General features: G+C 30.4%; 1 protein-coding gene across 3 annotated transcripts in view; it reads left to right on the forward strand.

The window, feature by feature from the left end:
- The window catches only part of LOC107451127 (caskin-2), a 338,548-nt gene that overhangs the window by 214,094 nt on the left and 100,312 nt on the right, over positions 1–24,142 (forward strand). For all 3 annotated transcript variants that reach the window (XM_016067122.3, XM_071186766.1, XM_071186767.1), the window contains 2 exons: positions 7,586–7,680; positions 18,529–18,640. In XM_016067122.3, coding sequence (XP_015922608.1) covers positions 7,586–7,680; positions 18,529–18,640 — 207 coding nt within the window. The remainder of the gene's footprint in view (positions 1–7,585; positions 7,681–18,528; positions 18,641–24,142) is intronic.

A 24,142-nucleotide genomic window follows, 5' to 3' on the forward strand; every position in this document is an offset into this window, starting at 1 on the left:
CACATCTGTAACAGTATCCGAAATCGGAAGTCATCAGTTGCAAGTTTGTTGATAATAGAAATTAAAAATTATTGAGGAATTTTTCTTCAAATGTTTGGCGTGTTCTGTTCCTGAAAGATTTACTAATATTCTGGAGATTTTTTTCAAGTTCTTCGGCCTTTTCCTTAGGGAAATTTTGTTTCTTATTTGCTGCTAAAAAATGGCGTCTGATTCAGTCAATGACTTTGATGGAACTAAATGAAAACGTGATAAATTAATGTCTGATATTTACAGTCTCCCGCTAGACGGCGTACTCGAGCGTTGCGATCGCGAATTTTTTTTATAAATATTTTTTATATTTACTCATGATATTGTTTTAAAAGTATATTTAAAATAACATCTAAGAACATATTAGACCAAAAAAAAAAAAAGAATAATTTAGTGTTCCCGCACAAAGTAATAAAAAATTAAGGTACCTTTTGGTTTTCGGACGCCAGCGAAAAGTCGCCAGGAAATGTAGCCATTGCACCAACATTTTTTTTTTCATTTTTCATTTTATTTAAAATTAAAAAAAATTAAGTATAGTTAAATTTCCGTGTGCCGGGCTAACCAAATAGTACCAAAATTAGTAATATAAATTTGGAACTACAGTAGGGAACCGATTATCCGGAACGATCGGGACCATCGCTATTCCGGATAACTGATTTTTCCGGTTTTCTGAATCGCTACAAGAAGCCGTTTTTTTATCGTTAAACCCAACTAAAAAAAGAAATATATATTTGGAAATTATCTTAAAAAGAAGAAAAAACGATGAAGTAATACACTAATGATTATTTCTAAACTGATGGTAAGGTAAACATCCTTCAAAAAAGAAAGAAAAATCCTAAAATCTTATGAAGAAAAAAACATCTTTTTAAAAAAAATCGCGGGAAAATTTATCGAATTTCGCTCCGGTTTTTTGGTTTTCCGGTTTTCTGATTTCCGGATAACGGGTTTTGTACTGTATTTGTTTTAAGCTCTAAGGATTTTAAAGCAGGTTTTTAAAATGTAATGCAAAGCCAATGAGAAGGATAGCTATCAACGAAAAAAAGAAAGAAAAATAGTTACATAATTAACTTTAGTATTTGCCGTTGTGAATTGTTCAGTTGTTGTTGTTGTTGTTAATTTACGTCGCACTAGAGCTGCACAAAGGGCTATTGGCGACAGTCTGGGAAACATTCCTGAGGATGATCCGAAGACATGCCATCACAATTTTGATCCTCTGCGGAGGGGATGGCACCCCCGCTTCGGTAGCCCGACGACCTGCTCGCGAAGTCGAGCACTTTACGGTAGCACAGTTCAACGAGGACCAATGCCGCACACCCTCGGTCCCTACGCAGACTGATCCAAGTGGTCACCCACCCACTTACTGAGAGCTGTTAGTGATGCTTGACTTCGGTGATCTGCTGGAAACCGTGTCTTATCGATCAGTCCACTGCGGGACGTGAATTTTTCAGAAGTTAATCCTCTTCAGAGAAACACGGGTTCCACGACTCCGAGTTACTCCATGGTTCCTTTTTTTTATCTGCCCTATTTAGTTTACACCATTTGAGTTTCGTTACATTAAGTACTTAATAGGTTGCGATATCTTAAGGCATTGAACTGTCATTGTGAAGAATAGGGCCTTGATTCCCAATGGCGACTTGAACAAAGTATATATATATAGGACTTGAACAAAGTATATATATATAGGGAAAGAAGTCTAGCTTCCATCGATATTATGTAAACCAGTCCCCCAAAGTTAGGTGTGGTTCCTGTGTGTAAAGGAAAAGCAACATTTAGGGCCACAACCTCGCAGGTTCTTGAAACAGGTTAGCACCCTTCTCTTCTCCTAACCAATACTGGCAATACAAAGACGATGAAGAAGATTTTTTATCGTTGATTTGTTCTTTATTTTTACACTGTTGATAAACAGTACTGTACTATTAAGATATTTCTTTGAGAATACATTTAAATCTGCTAACACATTTTGACATAGAAAGAAAGAATAAAATGGCGGTTGGCGGGAAGCAGCTTACCAAAACATTGCGTGTAAAGTTGTCCAACAACCTGTTCACAGGTGACGTCTCTCTTGACTGTCACTTTACTTCTTATGCGCATGCGCTAGATCTTAGTTCATTTGACGTTCTGCTGAATCTGAGTATGTTGCTTACTATAACTGGATAACTATAACTGGAGGATCGAAAATTTAAGGATTTTATCATTAGTTATATATATTTTATAAATATGCATTCATTATCCTGCTTTGATATTTTTTTCTGTCACATCCTTTTAAAAACAGCCAAAACTATTACATGAACCGACACATGTTCTTTTAACCTTATCTATTTCGAAAATGGCTTTGAAAAATTTAATGCCCTAGACAGGCTACCAGACATTAAAAGAAAATATCCATAAATATGCTTTTAAAATATAATTTTTTTTTAATTAAAAATTGATTTCAGAATTTACTTAAAACATAAAGACGATAATTTATTTTCATCCAAACAGAAAGCTTGTGTTGAACATCGATATTATTTTCTGCCTATTAATCATCGTGGTAAAGTTTTTATTAATCGATAGCAAAACAAAATAATGCTTCCCTCCTACTTTTAAAGTATAGAAATTTTCATTTTTCCTTATGTAAATATGTTCTAAAAGTTGTTTTTTAATTTTCTGTTCTAAAAGTAGTTTTTTTAGTTATTAAATAATAAATTATTGTTTAATAACAACAGCTGGCAAACTGTTCTTATTAAATAATAATTTATTGTATATAATAACTTATTTCCATTATTATAACTTATAATAACTTGTATTATAATAACTTATTTCCATTTCATGTACGTCTTAGTATGCATGCTCTCAAATGTTTTTTTTTCTTCTTCTTTTTTTCCTCCTCATTTTAAATCAAAGGTGATTTGTTAAACTTTTTATATTAAGAAAGTTTTAGAACTAATTTTGTGAAAATATTTTTGTAATTAAATAAAATTTTAAGGAGAATAAAACTTGAGATGAGATAAGGCTTTTGATTTTGGTCCGCGTAATTAAAATAGATATATTCAAACCACCAAATAGCAACCAGGGGTCTGTCCAGACATTTTGTGAAAGGCCCGGTTTTTGTAAAATTATGAAAAAATTATTCGTAATTTGTGAATATAAAATAAGCGTATAAAATAAGTCATATTCTTTCAACCAGGATCCTGCTTTTATGAATTTGTGCAAATAGGGTCCGGTAATTGCAAAAAACTTTTTCAAGGAGTTTTTAAATTGTAAATAGATACAAGATTATGCTCGGCACTGTAAAATTATAATTAAAAAAATTTAATTTTCAAAAATAAACATCAATTGCTGCTTTAAAATTAGACATGCAGCATACAAATATTTGGTATTTAGTCTATACTGCTGAACGCAGAATATTCATTTCAGACGAATAAAGGAAGAAGCATCTGCCGAAGACAAAACTTAATTCGTTTACATCTGTCTTTCTTGTTTTCGCCCCTGGGAAGTTTTTATTCGATTAACAAAACAATAATGAAAATTAACAAATTTGTGAAGGGTCCGGTTAAAAGAAAAATCATTTTGTGAAGGGTCCGTTTTTAAGAAAAGATATTTTGTGAAGGGTCTGTTAACGGACCCAAATTTCTTCTAAACAGACCCCTGCTTACACTATTATTTCTTAGGAAAGTAAACAGGAAAATTAGTAACGGACCCAAATTTCTTCTAAACAGACCCCTGGCAACTGCCGTTTCCTAGTCCATTTCTCCGCTTTCTAGTGCTGCCTGGTGAAAGAACATTAGTGGAATTATAATCTTCTGATCAAAAACAGTTACTAAGATACCTTATTTGGTTTGATTTGATAACGTTTATTATATCTAGTTGTCTATATTAATCATAAATTTCATGATAATAGAGAATTGTTTTCTTATTTTTAATTTTAAACTTTTATTATTTTCTTAAATAAATTAAACCAAGCTTTGATAGAGCATATGAGAAAAACTTTGAGTTGTAAAGTATAATTATGCGTGGTGTCCCTGGATTATTGGGACAAAATTTCAGGGAAGGTAGGGGACATCACAAAGATTCAGATTTGCATAGCAACCCCTGGTCGAAAACGTCTTTGTTCGTCGGTAGGTGGTGATGTTCACAAGATGGATTGGGCCGAATTTTGGAACGAGGTGGACCGGAAGAAATTTTGAAACGTGGTTCCTTGGTTCTCTGTTCTCCTGATTTAAGTTTTCCTGCTTTAAGCAGCATGAATTTATTTCTTTGGGGTGCACTGAAAAGTGCTGAGTACGCAACGTTTGTGGATTCCGAAATGGATTTGATTGCAAGAGTCGTCTGTGCTGCTGTGTATATCCAACAAAATCCATGTGTATTTGAGCTAGTTCGCCAATCCATGACCCGATGATGTAACGCATGCATCGCTTGCAGTGGTTCAAACTTTGAACATCTTAAAGTAACATCATCTGTCTAGTTCTGTTTTGAACATCTGTCTAGTAAAGCACGTGTAATATCTTTGACCCATAAATATCTCAGATGGTCCCAGTCTTGTGTCTTTTTGTTTCTTGTATTTGACATACTACTTTCCAATCACGTTTCCGACCATGGGGTTGCTTATGCAACTCTGAATTCTTGTGATGTCCCGTACCTCCCCTTAAAGTTTGTCCCAATAGTCTTGGGACACCCTGTTTGTAAAGTAATTGTACTATTAGTTATTTATGAGAAATTAAATTATATTTTCGCTGTTTTGTGCAAAATAATTATGATACTATAGCCAGAGACCGATCAAGAAAAATTCAGGCCCAAGGCCCTCCAAATTTTCCGCTTCACCATACTGTTTGGCGCAGCATGTCCTCATTTGAACCTTGTGCCACTAAACCCTGCATTCAATCAATCAATCAACCAAATTTTCTAGGCCCCTTACAAAATATTTTGAAATTAAATTACTGAAGAGTAGTCCTAATAATGAAAAAGAATCTATTGAACTGCATGATTTAAGAGAAACGTTCTTTTTTGTATCTATAAATTAAAGCAAAATATAAAACAACGAAACAATGTTATATCAAAATGAAGATAGTTTGGTGACCACAAACAATTGAAATCAGTGATTTTTGCTAAAAGTCACTGATTAGCTGAATTATTTTTTATTGTAAAGTGTAATTTTTTTTTATTTAGTTCTTAAACCAACACAAAGCTAGTCCACCTTTCATTGGAGATTTTTATAATGTTTGAGGCCGATCGGCTTGTGTAGGGGGCAGGGAACTGTCCTTGCATCAGAAAGGTCCTGGGTTCGAATCCCGGGCAAGACATGGATGTTTCTTTCTCTCTCTGTGTGTTCTGTGTCCTTTCTCCTTTGTGTGTGAATGTGACCCGCCCTATAAGCGGCTTGTGGTTGTGTGAATGGCGTGGCAGAAGTCGAATTCCTGGCCATAGATGGCGCCACTGCCTAAACAGGCATACGACCAAAAAAAAATAATGTTTGAGGCCCCTCAGAATTAGGCCCATGCCTATTGGGCCTAAGCGATAATTAGGCCCTGACTGTAACTATTATAAAAGTGTAACGACTAAATCTGAACTTAAGAGATTAAATATATAAGAACAAAGCAATAATTTTTGGGATGAAAAACAAAGCAAAAATGTTCAAAGTTTTTTTAAAATTTTTCATTTATTCGAGAATGTTGCCTTACGTTTATACACATATCCGTATGCACGAATTTTACAGAATAATTTGCTTTTTTTTATTTTAATCTTCATCTCAATATCGTTTTCAAATAAGCGTGGGTACAACAATACGTGCTATTCATTTAAAATTTCCAATTTTCCACGTAACCTTCTTCCGGTATAAGCATTCCATTTTCTTTCGTAAACCCTTTGAAATTCTAGAAGCTTCATTTTTATTTCGTGAGATTGGAACAAGAGTTTTAAAAAAAATGCGCCTTACTTTAAGAATTAAAGAAACTTCCTATCGATCCGGCTGACTTGATACTTCGGTGTCAGGGGAGTATTCTATTTCTGAAAAGAACGAAATAAGTCGAAAGTTCTCGATGCCTTTTTATTGCTGATTTTACTCAGAACAATGGCCGTTTTCAATTAGGGAGATTAGAGTGTCTTTTTACGCTGCTTAGGATTCTCGAGTGATGCCTATCTGACAGTTATGTAATCAGCGATGATGCTGTTTTTAAGGAATGTATCAGATATCATTGAGAATCTGTATTCATTAATGAAATTGAAGTGATGGTAAGTTAGCAACAGTTATTCACGACTGTTAGGTCAAGTTTAGACTATCTTTATCATCGCCCTCTATGCTAATTTTGAAAATGGCGTAAAAACCACAATATTGTGAAAATTGAAAGTGTTAGTGATCCTTTTTTCCTTCTTTTCTTTTAATATTTTAAAAGTTACTCCAACGCTGCGTTATCCGTTATCCGGGCTTATAAAAAATTTCAAAAATTGCGAATTATTCATTGGTTTTGATAATTTTCGTGTAGGAGAAAAATCTCGCCAAATTGGCGATTTTTAAAAAAAGTTTAATAATTTTTAAAATATTTTAGCTATTTGTTCGCTTTTAGGCCTAGATAATTCCTTACGACAAGATGGTACATATAGTTTAAAATTCTAGTTATGTGTCATAAGTAAGGCACTTAAGATATAACCTTTTTTTATTATTTTACTTAAATCTTCGAAAAACACTGATAGTAAAAATCGATTTTCTTTTTATATAATTTGTAGTGTGTTTTTAATTTTTTCTTATACATTTGTGGGATAAACTCCGGTTTTAATAAAATATCCTTATCATTTAATGAATCAAGCACCATAAACGCAATAAAAAATTCCACTTGCAATGAAAACTACATTTAAATATTTAAGCTCTATGATCAGTTATCGAATACTACCAAAATGACTGATTATTTGAAAAAGAAATTAAAGGAAAACGCAAGAAAATTTAAATACATTTTGTGCTGCGTTCTGCTAAGGAAGCCGAAGTTCTTCACCAAATTTCAAAATTGGTTATTAAGTTCGTCAACAGATAGCGATACTGTCTGGAAAAATTGTAAAACAATTTCTGATATTTGTTGGATCATTCCAACCGAAATATTTCCACAGCTTCCTTTTATTTTGTAGTCTGGTGGCAATTAATGTAAATGATGATTATTTTGTAAACATTCTTTACTATTTTTCTCGGTTAGCAGTACCATCTATTCTCAAACACTGCAACTAATTTTAAAACTTAGTCAAAATAAGTTATCTGGTTTCCGAAGCAAACTGTATTGAACGATTCGTTTCTATCTCCTTCCGTATTGATTTTCAAAGCACTAGTGATTTTTGGGATATCAGGCACATGACCAATTTATATACGATTAGAGAAAATATAATATTCTTTAATAACTATTTGGGAATTTAATTCTTTGTATTTAATCACCTAATTAATTGCATGGCAGTTTCCGAATATGTAAGATATTTTTTTCTTTTACTTTTTTATGCAGGTCTTACTGTAGAGATATTTCTTTCATATAATTATTCTCCGACGCATATTTTTTTAATGTTTCCATTTATTTAAAAATGTAATTTAAATGTTTTTTTCTTACAGAAATCATTAATGCTGTGCAGGCGAGAGCCATTCGTGATTATGATGAACCAGGTGATCCTAATTGTTTGCCTCTGAAAGAAGGACAGCAAGTGACGGTAAGTAAAATTGAATATAATAGTTTTATTTATTATTATTTTTATAAGTTATCACAATTTAATCTTAGCAAACAGCATATTAGTAAAATTTATTTTGTCCATTTACTAAGCGTTTCTTCTTGAAAAATTTTTTTTGAAAATTCTCGGCATAAATCGCATAAAAATAAAGTAGTTTTTCATACTATGCTAAATGGTCCAACTTCAAGTGCTCAGTAATAAATAATAATAAAGTTTGACCAATCGTTATTTTTTAAACGTCGTTGAACAGCCGACCCAATTTTTGAGTTTATGTCTACCAATGTTCAACTCTGTAGCCTTATAATTCTAAATCTAATCCAGAAGACGAGAACTCCTGGATCAAGTATTGGGACACAGTTTGCCTTCGTGGAGGACTTTGATGCAACATCCGCAAGTATGGTTGTCTACTTTCATCATCTATATTGCACTAAACACCAATGTGTATGTCACCGAACCGCTTAAATTTCTTTTTCTTGTTAGTTACAACGAACTAGCTGAAATATCAAACCTAGTTAACTTTTTGTAAGAAGGAACGCTTAACCTCTTCATTACCTCGGTCCACATATGTGGACCTTCCCTTCTATAAACACGTTATAAGAATGTTATTGTTTTACCCTTACTTAGGCATTTAGTGGACGTTTAAGCTTTCTGGGGATTCCAATAGACGTGGAACATATAAGTTATTTGGGTATAATTCCAATCATCATCATTGTATTCAAATGGACAATAATAATAGACAATATGCATGTTTGTTACTACTTAAGGTGCAATTTAACATTTCAAATATTTATATTATTTAACTTTGTTAGAACCTTAGATCCACGTGATTTTTATAAAATTTATTAATTTAAGTTAGAATAAAGAACTTCAAACACTGAAATTCGTAATTACATTTATAAATGTTGATTTATAAATTGTTTGAATTATGCACAGCTAAATTAAATTACGTAAGTAACAATGAATGAGCGCAGCGAGCTCGAATTGCAAAGCAATCCGAAAAGAACTACAAAAGCTGTTTCAGGATTGTAAAGAGCAAAGAGCAGTGAGATGGAGCTCCCAAGCTTAATATATTTTACTTTCTTATATAGCTTGAGATAAAGCTAAAATAAAATACCAATAACTATAAATGCTTTTTAAACTATGCGAATAAATGATAGATTTAAATTATGAAGAAAAAAATATTTATGCTGTTATATTTTTCAGTCTTGTTGAATTATTAAATAAATTCATATTATCACTGGGTGCTTAGCGTTTTTAGAAAGTGCTTATTTTTGATTTACGTTTTTTAAAAGCCCTTAAAGATGCTTTTTTTTATTCGGGGTTTGTGAAATGTGCTTAGTTTTCTATCTTTTAAAAAGATATTTTTTCTCTGCCGTGTCGATTGTGGTTCTAAATTACAAAAAAATGCATTATTTTCACAATTTTCTCTGCAATATTTATCAGAAACTAGCTATTTTATCTTGATTATGTAAATTTTTTTGAATTTTATTGATTTTATGTTTATTAATTAAGAACTTTGAACGATGGAAAAAAATATTTTTTATTACTGCACAGATCCTAATTATAATTGTTATTATTTATTTATTTTTTTGGAAAGTGATTAAAAATATTTTTTGAGTGCTTATTTTTTACTGAAAAATCTGGCTACGCCGCACCCTGTATCAGTCTTGTTAAATTATTAAACATAACAAATATCCTTATACTATTATGTACTCCAGTTTAATTCTATCAATTAAAAAAAAATCGTCTTTTTATTTTATGTGCTTTAGTTTCGATACATCCCTTAATTTACAGCGCTTTCTTGCATCTGCAGTAACTTGAGATAAAGCTAAAATAAAATACCACAAGCTATAAATTCTTCTTAAAATTATGAACCGCAGTACGAGTTAATACTTTTTTCATAGGAAAAAACATCGACTAAATTCTCCTGTTTTACTCTTAACCGGGATCTAAAGGATTCTTAAATCGTAACTTGCTTTTTTTATTCTATCCCAAAGCTTATGGAACCCTTATCTCGTCCCTATACATTTGATGGATGGCAAGGGAACTCTTTTTTAGCTACCGGCCTCTTCCTGATAAGCTTTTCTTAACAGAACATGACCTGAAAATAATATATCCTTTTTGTTTCTGTATTGAACCGAAGATTACTACGAAAAGAGGGTATCGTGATTGGGACCATTAAGTTTTTTTCTTTCTTTTTTCCAGAATTGTTTACTATAATAATTATCTAAGCTGTAATCAGCTAGTTATTTAGTAATTTTTAAATATTTTTCAGGTTGCGTAGCGTTTTTAAAAAGTGTTTATTTTTTACACGCATTTTAAATGCCCTTAAAGGTGCTTTTTTTATTTGGTGTTTGTAAAAAGTGCTTAATTTTCTATCTTTTAAAAAAGAGATTATTTCTTTGCCGTGTCGATTGTCGTTCTAAATTACAAAAAAATGCTTGATTTTCACAATTTTCCCTACAATATTTATCAGAAACTAGTTATTTTATCATGATTTTGAAAATGTTTTGAATTTTATTGAATTTATGTTTATAAATTAAGAACTTTAAACGATATAGAAAGAAAATTTTTATTACTGCTCAGATCCTTATTATAATTTTTTTTTTTTGGAAAGTGATTAAAAAAAATTTTTGAGTGCTTAAAAAGTACTCAAAAGGTGCTTATTTTTTTGTTGAAAAATCTCACTACGCACCCTGTTATTCTAAAATTACCGTTTTATGAGCATTTTGATTTTAGCAATGTATTGTAAAAAATTGCAGCAATTCGAGCTATTAATTTTTTGTAATTCTTGAAATAGCTCTTACAATTTTTCTTCGTGTACATTTCGATATTAGCAATCTAAAAAATTATAGTGATCGGCTAGGGTCCCTGTTAGTTAAAACAATATAGTTACTAAATAGTATCGGTATCTTAAACCATATTCTTAAATGATAGCTCAAAACATTTGCTTTTGTCTTTAAAAAATCTATTCAACATTTAATCATTATATTCGTACCTTAAACCATATTATTAAATGATAGCTCAAAACATTTGCTTTTGTTTTATACAATAATCAGTTCAACGTTGAACAATTATATCAGTATCTTAAACCATATTTTTAAATGATAGCTCAAAACATATGTTTCGGTCTTAGAAAAATCTATTCAACGTTGAAACATTATATCTGTACATTCATTATATTCTTAATTGATAGTTCAAAACATTTACGTCACTCTTAAAAAGTTGATTCAATGTTTAACCATTATATCGTTACCTTAAATTCTTTAAAAAAAATAGTCCAAAATATTTGCTATCATTTACATTATTATTGACAAAAAACATTAATATTGTTTATTGTAAAGCTATTTTTTATACAATTTCTTATTCCTAATCGTATAAATTTTCATATTTCTCATTGATTGTTATGGAATTCATTTGAAGAGAAGAACTCTCTGTATACTATCAATCCAAACTTCATACGGTTCTGGATTCTTAACTCAAACTTGTTTTAATAAACATCCCGTGCGCTCTGCATAGAAATTCTTTTGTTTCTAGGATGTAGGACCACACATTGGGCTTAATAGTTTCCAAGACAATTTTGTGGGGATAATCATCTTTGATGATGAGCGGTTTCAGAAGTTTAGAACCGCCTATTTGTAGGGCATATAGAATATTTTAGTCTCTCCACTTCTCCGATAATGGTTACTTCTTAGAATGCATCGATTTTAGATTTTGCTCCGAAATTATAACTTTTAATTCCTTTGTGACGTTTCTTGCGTAATCTATAAAGCCTTCAGCATTAAGGAATTATTGTTTTGCTGTTATTAAAGTAATATATTTTTATTTTTTAAATTCAAATTCTAGGAAGATAAACTAATAAAAAAATTACTGTTATTACAATTTGAACTGCCTATATTATGTAAATTTTAAAGAGGAAAATAAAATTCAAAAAAAAAAAAAAAAAAAAAAAAAAAAAAAAAAAAAAAAAAAAAAAAAAACCATCTGCTTTCTTATAGCAGACATCTTCTTTTCTTAAAAATTATGATTTTTATTTTTATTATTTGTATTCTGGTATATTTTTTACCTGGAAAAGAGCTATCGATTTTTTCATGTTATCTTTTATAACCGACGTGGAACCGCCAAACAGATTCTGAGTTTACGACTATCAACGTTTCCTTCCAAAGCCTTGTAATTTTGAACCCACCCAAAAAGACAAGGAGTCATGGTGGGTCAGGGGATAGAGCGTTCACCTTCGAATGAGGTGAACCGGGTCTGAATCCCAGCTATGGCTGGTCGATGCGAATTCCACACCCGACTCGTACCGACTGCAGTGCTGACGTAAAATATCCTCAGTGGTAGACGGATCATGGGTTAGAGTCCTCTTGCCGTCAGGCTAACCATGGGAGGTTTTCGTAGTTTTCTCTCTCTGTGTAACGCAAATGCAGGTTAGTTCCATCAAAAAGTCCTCCACGAAGGCAAATTTCTCCCAATACTTGATCCAGGAGTTACCTTGTCTTCTGGATTAGGTCCAAAATTACAAGGCTACGGAGTTGAACATTAGCAGTCGTAAACCCAAAAAATTGGGTTGGCTGTTCAACGATGGTTATAAAATAAAAATAGGCAATTAGGGAGAGCAATACCAGTTATTGTAAAATTGTTACAAAAACATTTAGCAACCTATTGTTGCGTACTAAAAAACTTCATATTTCAACGTATTACACTATTTTTGCAGTTCCCATTACATTTTAAAATTATGTAAATGATTTCAGAGTTTTTCCTTCATTGATCGTTGTTTGTTTATCATAATTGAAACAAAATTATGGTCATTTATTTTAGAAAGCAAAAATGCATATTTATCACATCATCGCTCCTGCATGCGGCGAAATCTGCATCTCTTCCAAGCTTTAAGAGAAAAATATTTTCCAACTGACATACTACACATTTTACGAAATGTATTTTTATAACGCAAACTCTTTTAAGCATTTATTTTTCTTTCTTCAAATTTTTTCCCCGAAATGGACATTTTCTCATGGAGAAGGAAATACCTGAAAAATCTTCCCGCAGCTGTGGCCGTTTCACGTAGTTCCCAGAATGCACATCTCGTTTAGATGCAAATTTCCCTTCAGTTCGCTACACATTTTTTCATCCGAAACAAAATTTAAATTTACAAGTGACCTATATGCATCTGTCAATAATGTCAAATAAATAATGTTTCTCGTTTTTTTTAATTCCTAATAAACTTTTTCATTGCAAAGTTCACCGTTTTTTGTTGCTTTTAAATTTGAATTTTAGAGCCCATGTATATGATAAGAGCGTTTAGTTAGCATACAGAATAGTTAATCTTTAAATAATGTATTCAGGTTAACATATTTTATGACATTTTTAAACATTCGATTTTTTTTTATTAACATTTTTGTTCATGGCTGAAAATTTTAAATTTAAACCGTTTTGCTTGTAAGCTCATTACTTTTTGACAAATAAAAATAATATATTGGGTTAAGCACAAAATATAATATAATTTTCCAATAAACCAAAATATAAATTTTTCAATAAACCTTTGACGCAGAATTTTTATTATACATGTTTTTTATCTTCATTATTTTGTATTAATTTAGATCAAAATATTATATTAGTCATTTTAATAATTTTATGGTTGTGAAATATAGCATGAAACACCGGTGTTTTTTCTGGATTGCAGGTAAAATGTTTCAAACACAGCTCAATTTAAGACAATATTTTTCAAATTTCACGTATCATGCTTAAAAAATTTGAGTTTGATTTTCATACATAAAACGTCACATTATAATTGACCTTAAGCGATTAATTGTACACAAAAGTGAAATTCCAATTGTTTTCTTTTAATTTTAGATAACTATATTTAAAATACATTGGTTTATTATTAAATTAATATTTAGCAGTACTCCGTTAATTATTTTAATTAAATTTTTAAAGGATTTGATAGCAACTTCCAAATAAATTTTTTTTTAAACTTTAATTCACTGAAACACTAAATTAGTGAACTATTTTTTTTCTTTCATTATTTTTCCTCCATCAGTTCGAAAATTTTTTTATTGGAGCACTCACTTCTAAGGCAAGCAACTACGTTCAAACAAAATCCACTGACACTTAGTCTCTAGCCTCCACTAGTTCTTTGAACACCGTCGTCGGGCTAACCATGAGAAGTTTTGGCTATAAATTTCACTCAAAGAATTCTCCGGAACGATAAGTTTTTTTCTTTACTTGATGCATAAGTTCCACCCTTGTCTTTGTACTTAAAATTTAATAGGTTGTTTTATGTTAAACGCATACAGAGATGATTGTGCTCCGGAAAAAATCCGGATTTTTCGGTAAACGCGATCCGGAAGTTTCCGGAAATCCGAGGTCCAAATGTTTCAAGAAATTATTGATCACATTTATGTATTAAAAAAAATTTTATGTTTTTTTTTAGAAATATTAGAACTCGAATTTATACTTGGCATCTCTTTCATTTGTAAAAATTTTTTCTTGTAGAATAATAAATATGATTAGTAGTGTGTAAACTTATGCATAATTATTAATTTAAATTATGCTGCATATAATTTATTAAGAATTTCATGTTTTGAAAATATTAATGATTTAAATTTATAAAGACGTTAATTTTTTGCACTACGTAATTAATGATTTTGTTGGAGAAATTTTCAGGATTTTTGAGTTGGGCTCACATTCATCCCTGCGTATATATATATTATGTGTAAGTTGTTCTGTAACTAAATATTGTTTTACAAATGTTCTAACTATTTTCAACTACAAATTTCAAAAATATTGAACAGATGGCAACAAAAAAGTAACATACGAAAGAAAGTTTCATATTATAACAAGGGCATATTAATAAAAATTCTTAAGGATGCATATCCAATAAAAACTGTAAGGTTCTTAAAATGTTAATTCAACAAAACCATCGAATTTTACTTAGAATTCAACATCCGTTTCACCCTCGTAGAATGAATAACAAATGAAAGTTTCAAAACACCCGCATACAAATTGATTCATTGACTGGCGGTAATATATTTTAACTTCCACCTACACTTAACATCAATTAACCGATCTCGTTCATGCATCTGGCAACGCAACATGGAAATACTTAATGTGGTACATTGTTTTTCCTATTCCTGTTGTGATTTAGAACACTATCGTTTATTTCAATATGACCATCTTTCATGGCCAACGATAAACAATGCAGTAAATAATACCCACCCTTCGGCGAGCTTTGTTTTCCATTGGCGATGTTGACCTGAATAGAATCGCAGGGTTCAGTTGCACAGAAGCTTCAGATAAGGGTTGATTCAATTGATGTTCTATGCTGTGCCACGAACTTTCGTAAAACGTGATGATATTCTTGGGAGAGGAAAAAAAAAATGCATTACTTTTGTCTCGTGAACTTCAACGAGCTTTCTGTTAGGAAAAGTGAAGGTTGTTTTTCGAAAGCTCCGTCGTAATATGAAGTGATGCTTTTTTGCTGATAATATGTTATTTTTTACAACTGCTGTGAGTTTGCAATTGTTACTCATGAATGTTAGGTCAAGTTTAGCCTATCTAAAGCCAGTGCTGTGAACGCTTATCTTGAAAATAGCGAAAAATGTCAATCCGGCCAGTTTTGTGAAAATGAAAAGCATTTGTGGTCTAATTTTTTAATATTTAAAAACTTCCTCCAATGTTGCATTACCTGGGCACATAAAAATTTGCGAAAACTGAGAATAAGGCAGTGATTTTGATAATTTTCATCTAGGTGGAAAAGTGTCGCCGTATTGGCGGTTTTTACAAAAAGTTTTATAATTTCCCTCCAGATAATAAAGTCCAGATAATTCTTCACGGCAAGATTATATAACGTATATAGTTTGAAATCATCGCATTGCTTCAAGTGTAAGGCACTTACACTGTAGCTTTTTTATTTTCCTTGGGGACAGAACTTCGACAAGCATATATAACAGTAGAAAATTCGCAACAGTCATTATTCGGGGGTGAGGAAGTCTATCCTTGTGACGACAGAGCTTTCAAAAAACATCTTTAAAGCTATTTTTTGAAGCCTCCGTCGTCATATCAAAAGATGCTTTTTTGCGAATAATATACTATTTTAATAACTGATGAGAGTTTGTAGCAGTTACTTATGACTGTTAGATCAAATTTAACCTCCTAAAGCCAGCGATGTTGTATATACTTATTACGAATATGGCGCAAAACGTCTATAACGAGAAAAGCAGTTTTTTTTCTTCCAATTTTTACCCTGGTGGCTAAAGTAGGAACAAGACACTAGAGCTAGAACACGATCTTCTTAAATGCAATTTATTATTCATTTTACGTATCTTTGACCCAGATTTTATATAGATGTTTATTCGTTACGTAAAAGTTTATCAAGGAGAGCAGTAAATTTTTTTCCCCAAGTGTTTTTAATTCCGAAATCAATGGGGGCATTTATAAGAAATTCCAAAATTAGTAAAAAAAAAAAAAAAATTCCAATAAATTCCAAAATTAATAGAGAAATTTAAAATAAATTCCAAAATTAAGAGAGAGAAAAAATTCCCGATTCTTTATAATAATTTCAAACCTTCTGTAAATCGAATCTATCTAATGAAAAACTTCAACTGACCGTTTTCCGAATGCACGCATGTCACCTCAAAACAATTGTCACCACTGAGACAAGTTGGACATATCTCACCCCGAGTTCTTTTTTGTTCAGCAATCTTTTTTTTCCCAAATATTTCCCAAGATTTACATCACCAAATAAAAGGGAGAAAAAAAAGTCAAAAGCAAAAGAATTCCCACGAACTTTTATTCTTTAGTGGTAGTCTTGGAGCATGCGTCCTGCTACTCAACTGCGTGGAATTTTTTTTCTTCACCCAGGACTTATTGTCCTACTATACTGACTTTTTCGGTATGCAAGGCCGGTGGTACTTGACATTTTTGGCGAGATGAAATAAGATGGGGGGCTCGGTATTTTTTTCTTTACTTCTCTTCATTTCACTTTTTAGTTTGCTGATGTTGTTCGGTTGGCTGGGTGGAACAAGTACAATAGATAGATTAAGTGCCCCTTGTCGAAGAACTTTTTTTTTTTACCTTGAAATGCGGTTAATGAATTCCTTTTTTTAATGGTGAAGTGTTTAATTTTTATGGCTGTAAATGGCACTGTTTTATAACAATTTTAAGAGTGCTTGACAGTGATGAAAAAGACACTTCTTTTTTTCTGTCTCGAGGAAACTCTTGAAGAATTACTTTATTAAACAAATACTTCAGTTTATGCTTATGAGATTTTGCATCATTGTTTTTTTTAAACATTTTAGCCTATTTGGCATTGGTTTTTAAGAATTAATTTGAACTAATTATTTGAATATTTTTTCACTATACTTTAGGCAATAATTTGGTTGGTAAAGTGATGCAAGTTTTCTGTAGCATTTTTCTGATTATCATTTATACATTATTTATTTAACCAAAAAATTAACTTTTTTTTTCCTCCAATCTCTCTCTCTCTCTCTCTTTTTTTTTTTTTTTTTTTTTTTTTTTTTTTTTTTTTTTTTTTTTTTTTTTTTTNTTTTTTTTTTTTTTTACTGAGCTCAAAACATAGTTTTGGTAGAAATCACACTTTTCTATAGTTTACAATGTCTAAAAAAATTTTTGGGAGAAAACAAAATTAGTTTTTTTAGTGGTCTTCGTCCGCCATCCTGTGGATGATTTTCCCCTCATTTGCTAACGCTAATTTAATTTTGCAAGTCTTTTAGACTTTTAAAATGGGTTTTTTTTTCCAAGTCCAGAAGCTTGCTTATATTTGCAATAAAATTTTTTGTCTTCATTTATTTTTTACGTAAATTTTTTTTTTAATAAATACTTACAAAATATTTAAAATATTAAATAAATAAAACTGATAAAGTGAAAATTTTTTATAAATTTTTATTTTTGTATATGAATTTAATGATTTACAACAACAAAAATTAGCTTTAATAGTTAGTAGTCAGGGGTCTATCCAGACATTTTGTGAAAGGTCCGGTTTTTGAGAAATGGTGAAAAAATTACTCAGATTCTTTCAACTAGGGTCCTGCTTTTATGAATTTGTGCAAATAGGGTCCGATTATTGCAAAAAAACTTTTTCAAGGAGTTTTTAAATTGTAAATAGATACAAGATTATGCTCAGCACTGTAAAATTATAATAAAAAAAATTTAAATTTTCAAAAATAAACAGCAATTGCTGCTTCTAAATTAGAAATGCAACATACAAATATTTGGTATCTAGTCTATACTGCTGAACGCATAATATTCGTTTCGAACGAATAATGGAAGAATCGTCTGCCGAAGACAAAACTTATTCGTTTACATCCATCTTTCTTGTTTTCTGCCCTGGTAAGGGTTTATTCAATTAACAAAACAATAATGAAGATAAACAAATTTGTGAAGGGTCCGATTAAAAGAAAAATCATTTTGTGAAGGGTCCGTTTTTAAGTTAAAATATTTTGTAAAGGGTCCGTTTTTATGAAAAGATATTTTGTGAAGGGTCCGTTAACGGACCCAAACAAGTTAAAGTCCCCATATTTTTTCTTTTGACTACAACACTGTATTTAAGCTTTACGCGACGACACTGTCATTAAAAAATTAGTACCGGGTAATATTTTGTATTTAGAATATTTTCTATGAAAGCAAACTTTACATTAACATTTTTTTAGAAATTATCTTTCGTCATTTGCAAAAGTTTAATTTTTAATAAAATTACTTACAAACCTTTCGTTTTCAAAAGAATTTTCTTAAAGTTTTAAGTGTAAGCATAGGCATTCATTTTAACAAATTTTGTGAAACATTACCTCCATTCATTTTGTCTTCGCTTTTCAGGTTCTAGAACAGAGAGCAGATGGTCGATGGCGTGGTATTGTCTTTCATCCCAATTATACCTCCCAAAGTGGATATTTTCCGGCCACTGCTGTACAATTACTGGACAGACCAAGTAAGATCATTAAATATATCTACCATTGATGTTCCACATTTTAATGAACTTTGGATGATAATTTTAAAACTTCTATACTTTTTTTTAAGTTTTGTTAAGTGTTACGCTAGTCAATAAATTATATATAAGTTAACTTTTTCTTATAAATTTGCTGTTATGAATTATCTTAAATTAGCTGTTAGAAGCTTTGTTAGCTTCTTAGTTATAAAATAATTATTATATTTCTAATTACATGATTTATATTTTAAACATTTAAGTCATATATCGTCGGCCCTAAGCCGAAAACACGAGTCAGCCAAATAGGCATTTGACAGGTTCGTATTAATTGGCCGTAAGAATTTAAATTAAGGAGGCGGGAAAACTGATATCAAATAATATGAATTTTTTTAAAATTAATTTTAATTAAAATCTTTTTATTTTAAAAAATGGCGCACAATGGTTAATTTTATTTGTTTACTAGGGGAATTTATTATTTTTTTCCATGTTACTTAACTGAAAATATTAATTTTTGCTGCTCGTGAATAATTTATTCTAAGTAAGCAGATTTTGTTCAACCGAATTTCTTTTGGTATTACATATTACATTTATCTTGTAAATGCTTACCCCTTTGAATACGATGTAATTGTTTGCATATTTTAATACTTATGCATTATTCATAATGTTTTTTTTTTCTCGTTTTATCCTTTGCTAGATTAATTTTTTATTTCTATTTTAAAAATTTTTTTATGAGTTTTCATAGACATTTCTCATTTTAGGAACATTTTCTTTGTCAATTATTTTTTTAAGAAATAAAAAAAAATAGTATATATTTTGCATTGAACCACTAACCATCTTCCAATTACAAGTGTTGATAGTTAAGAGTTTTTTAATATCTGTCAATTTTAAGAACATCGAAGAAACATTTGATAGTTACAATACCATTCTGACGTTCCTGAAGATAGTGACTAAAACATTATAAATTCTTATTATCTTTATCAGGTATAAAGTCACATTTTATTTTTGCCTTAAATATTAATTATTGTCTTATTTTTTTATTAAATTTATAAATACAAGTTACGATTTAAATTCAACACAAAGTATTTTCGAAATTTTTTAATTGGATTGTTTTTTATTTCAAAATCATTTTCGGTGATTTTTCAGAAACTCTTTTTAAATATTTCATTTAAAAAATTTTATGCCACCTACATTCTAGCCCTGATAAATATACTAAACATGTTAAAGTTGTTTAATTTTGCATTTCATGTATCATTCCAAATCCACTGTACTTAAATTATAAAATATTATTCGGTCTTCCACACCTCATTACAGTCACGGTCCAGTTCATTCAGAAAATTAATTAAATAAATGGTATAGTTGTTTGATATCATCATCATAAACAGTATTCGTTCAACCCCTAAAACGACTTACAGGACGAAAATTGAAATATCAATTACAGTCACAGATCACGACATCCTTCCAAATCAAACATTACAAGCACATCCACCCACGCAACGCTCATATAGACAGCGTCGCCAACACCGAATACCAGCTGTGGTACCTCTCTCCCCCTAAAAGCCCTTTTACCACCATCACGCGAACCACCTGGCCATTACGCCGACCATTTAATATCCAGTTTCGCAGTTTAAACCCCGCAATTATGGATGTCCACCCTCTTGAATCTCAACTGGGGGATGCATTCGAATATTGGAATAGAATTTGTGGCGGAATCGACTTAACATTGAAAGAGGAAAAAATGACGCTGCATCTGGCTTCGTTGGCACGCTTCGTGCGGTAACAGTCAACCCCCATGCTGCGTGGCGTAAGCCGTGCTGAAGATGAGTGATCAGTTGATGATGATAAGTGGATAAGATGAGCCTCCCTCTTTTTTTTCTTCTTTTTTTAAAAAAATCTTTTTGATATAGTATGCGGGAAGGTATGTTTCCTTATAAAGCCTCATAACGCACGGTTGGGTCTTTTAATGCTAAACATTATGAAATAATATTTTTTTTTAACTACAGAATACATATATTTTTAAAAATTTGTATTGAGGTGAGGGTATATCAAGGATTTTTCCCGACCCTGAACCGTTAATACGAACGTATTTTATCCTTTTTTTTTCCCCCACATACATCTGGGAAATATACATACTCATTAAACATTTGTTTTTAAAATTTTTTATCAAAACGTTCTCGCGTGACAAAATAACTTGAGGCTGTTTTCCGAAATCTCCGTCGTAATATGAAAGGATGCTTTTTTGCGAATAATATGCTATTTTTGTAACTGCTGTGAGTTTTCAACTGTTACTTATAAATGTTAGGTCAAGTTAAGCCTACCTAATTTTTCCCATATAATACATTCTCATTAAACATTTATTTTTAAAAATTTTGATCAAAACGTTCTCGCATGACAAAGCAACTTAGGCTATTTTTCGAAATCTCCTTCGTAATTATGAAATGATGCTTTTGGGGGAATAATATGCTATTTTTGTTACTGCTGTGAGTTTGCAACTGTTACTCATAAATGTTAGGTCAAGTTAAGCCTACCTAAAGCCAGCGCTTATTTTGAAAATGGCGCAAAACATCAATATGGAGAAAAGCCACAATTTTGTGAAAATGAAAAGCGTTTGTAGTCTTTTTTTTAATATATAATATTTAAAAACTTACTCCAATGCTGCATTACCTGGGCTCATAATATAAATTTTCTTAATCGCTTTTATTAAAATTAATATAAATTAGTAATATAATTTTTTTTAAAAAAAAAGCATGTTTATAGATTATATTTCTGTTTACAGAATTTTATTTGTTTAAAATGCCATTTTAACAAGAAAATTGTGCTGTTTAATAACTAATATTTTTATACGATGGATTTAGCTCACTATTTAATTTATAATTTAGAACGAATTATATAAAACATAATTTGTGTTAACATTTGTCAACATTATTAAACAAATATTAATAAAATTTGTCTTAAGAAAAACGATAAGCAAACATCAAATAAGGAAAAGTATCATTTCCTGTTCTCAAACAGACTTTAAATCCCCTCTCACAAAATCACAAACCGCACAGGTAAGAAGGAAAAAAAAAACTTCCAACATCCCTCTTAGAAACTGATGAAATAGACTGGACCTTTCAGGTCGGTTGGCGTCTCCCAGGTGGGTGAACCTCTTTCAGTCACTCTGCTATATACAGTATCTCTTTTCTTCTTATTTTTTTGCTCTCAGCAGTTTTTTCTTTATTGTTTTTAATATCGCGTGGAATAATATTACGGAAGACAATATTTGGCCATTTTTCGCTTTTAAACTATTCCTACAGTGCCAAGCTGACCTTCGAGTTTATTTTTGATTCGCAGACGATTTTTTTTTTTTTTTTTTTTTTTTTTTTTTTTTTTTTTTTTTTTTTTTTTTTNTTTAATTCTAAAATGATTCGAATGTATAATGTTTTGTATGATATCTGCAATTATTTTACTTGAGAATGGAATAATAATTTTCTTTAGCTCTCAGCAGTTTTTTTTTATTTTTATTGTTTTTAATATCGCTTGGAATAATATTACGGAAGACAATATTTGGCTATTTTCGCTTTTCCACAATTCTTACAGTGCCAAGCTGACCTTCGAGTTTATTTTTGTATCGCAGACGATTTTTTTTTTTTTTAATTCTAAAATGATTCGAATGTATAATGTTTTGTATGATATCTTCAATTATTTTACTTGGGAATGGAATAATTGAGCTTGATCTTCAAGGATGATGTCTTAATAATTTGTTCCTTAATAATGTGATGCTTTTTTCCTGTCACTGCGGGAAAATATTGGTTTGTTTTCATTTTATCGTGAGGCTGGATTCTGAGATTTCATTTTCTTCCAAGTTTCCTTTGTAAATTAAAGTAACAATCAAACACGGGGAATAAATAAATAAATATGATGAAAATAGAAAAAGGTAATTTGGTCTCCCGATTATATTGAATCATTTTTATTTGTTTATTTATTTATTTTTAAAATTAAATTTAACTAATTCAGAATTCAAGTGCACTCTAGTTTGGTTATTCAAAATATGGTTATTTCAGTATTATTTATCTGGTTGGTCTGGTATTATTTAAACAAATTAATATTTATCTGTCTAGATTCTAAGATTTCACTTTTCTTCCAAGTTTTCGTCGTAAATTAAAGTAACTGTCCTAACGCGGGAAATAAAAGATTAAAAATAATAAAAAAATAGAAAAATATAGTTTAATCTCTTCCGATTATATTTAATTATTTTCGAGTTAAACTTAATTAATTCAGATTATTGTAAGCACACTCTAGTCTGATTATTGAAAATAATCAAACTATTTATTTCAGTATTATTTATCTGGTTAGACTCGCATCATTTAAATAAACTAATGTTATTTATCTGGTTATTTGTAAATATATAAGGAATTTAAGTTAATCTAAGTTAAGGATTTTTTTTTTGGGGGGGGGGATACGAATGTGTGATATAAACAATAGAGGATATTAGCTACTGACTAATTTCTGACATGCAGCAACAAAAATCCTTTTTTTTTTTTTTTTTTTTTTTTTTAAGTGGAAGAAGCACATTAAGTTACTTTGAGAAAACTACTTTTTGTGTTATAAAACTATAATTAAGAAAAGCCGCTTTAAAAACAATAAATAATTACACTTACTTGCCCACTTGCTTAAAAATCAGCAATAAAAGTTACGTTTGTATGACTTGTTGGGACAAATGCAAATCTACATGTAGTATGCGTATACTTCAGTAATGTAGTAGATCTATTATTTGTACAGTAAGCTTAAAAGTTCGCAAATATCAATGATCACTCCCACAAACGCATTGTATAATAAACATTCGTTCATAGAAGAAAATATTATACTGCTTTGAATTTAAAAAATAAACGACACATCTAAAGATTATGTCATTTAAATATGTCATTTTAAAGTTTATGCCATTCCAGTTACGAGTTTCCCATACAAATATGGTTTAGTTACAAATGAAAAGATAAAAAATTATTTTACATTCTTAACTTATTAAGTTAAGTTTTTATCCACTTAGTAACAATTTTACTCGAGAACTTGCTTTTTTATTTATTTTTGTTAATTAATTTACTTTTTTAAACTTTTTGTTTTAAGTTTTTTGATTGTAAATTTATGATTATTATTTAAAATAGCACTGCAAAAAATTGATTTTGCTTGGAAAGCTGAAATGCACGATTTCTATAATGAAAGATAGAGGACATAACCGCTTTATGATTGAAACTGGCAAAATGTACTTTCTTAGTCATTTTTATTCTCTTGAGAAAGAATGAAAGAAAAAGAAAAAAAACTATTTTGTTCTATTTTGTCTCAAAAATTTTTTGAGTGCTCCTTACACAATTGTATTGATATATTTTGCTTTGGCTACATTGATGCAATATTGGAAAGCACTCCTTTTTGCGATTATAATCGTATCAAGTTGCTACAGCTTGGCAGGCATTGTCACAACTTGGAATTTTATACCTTATACTTTTTCTTCGATTTTCTTTATATATATATATA

This window comes from Parasteatoda tepidariorum, chromosome 10 (assembly GCF_043381705.1).
Source record: "Parasteatoda tepidariorum isolate YZ-2023 chromosome 10, CAS_Ptep_4.0, whole genome shotgun sequence".
Classification (NCBI taxonomy): Eukaryota; Metazoa; Arthropoda; class Arachnida; order Araneae; family Theridiidae; genus Parasteatoda; species Parasteatoda tepidariorum.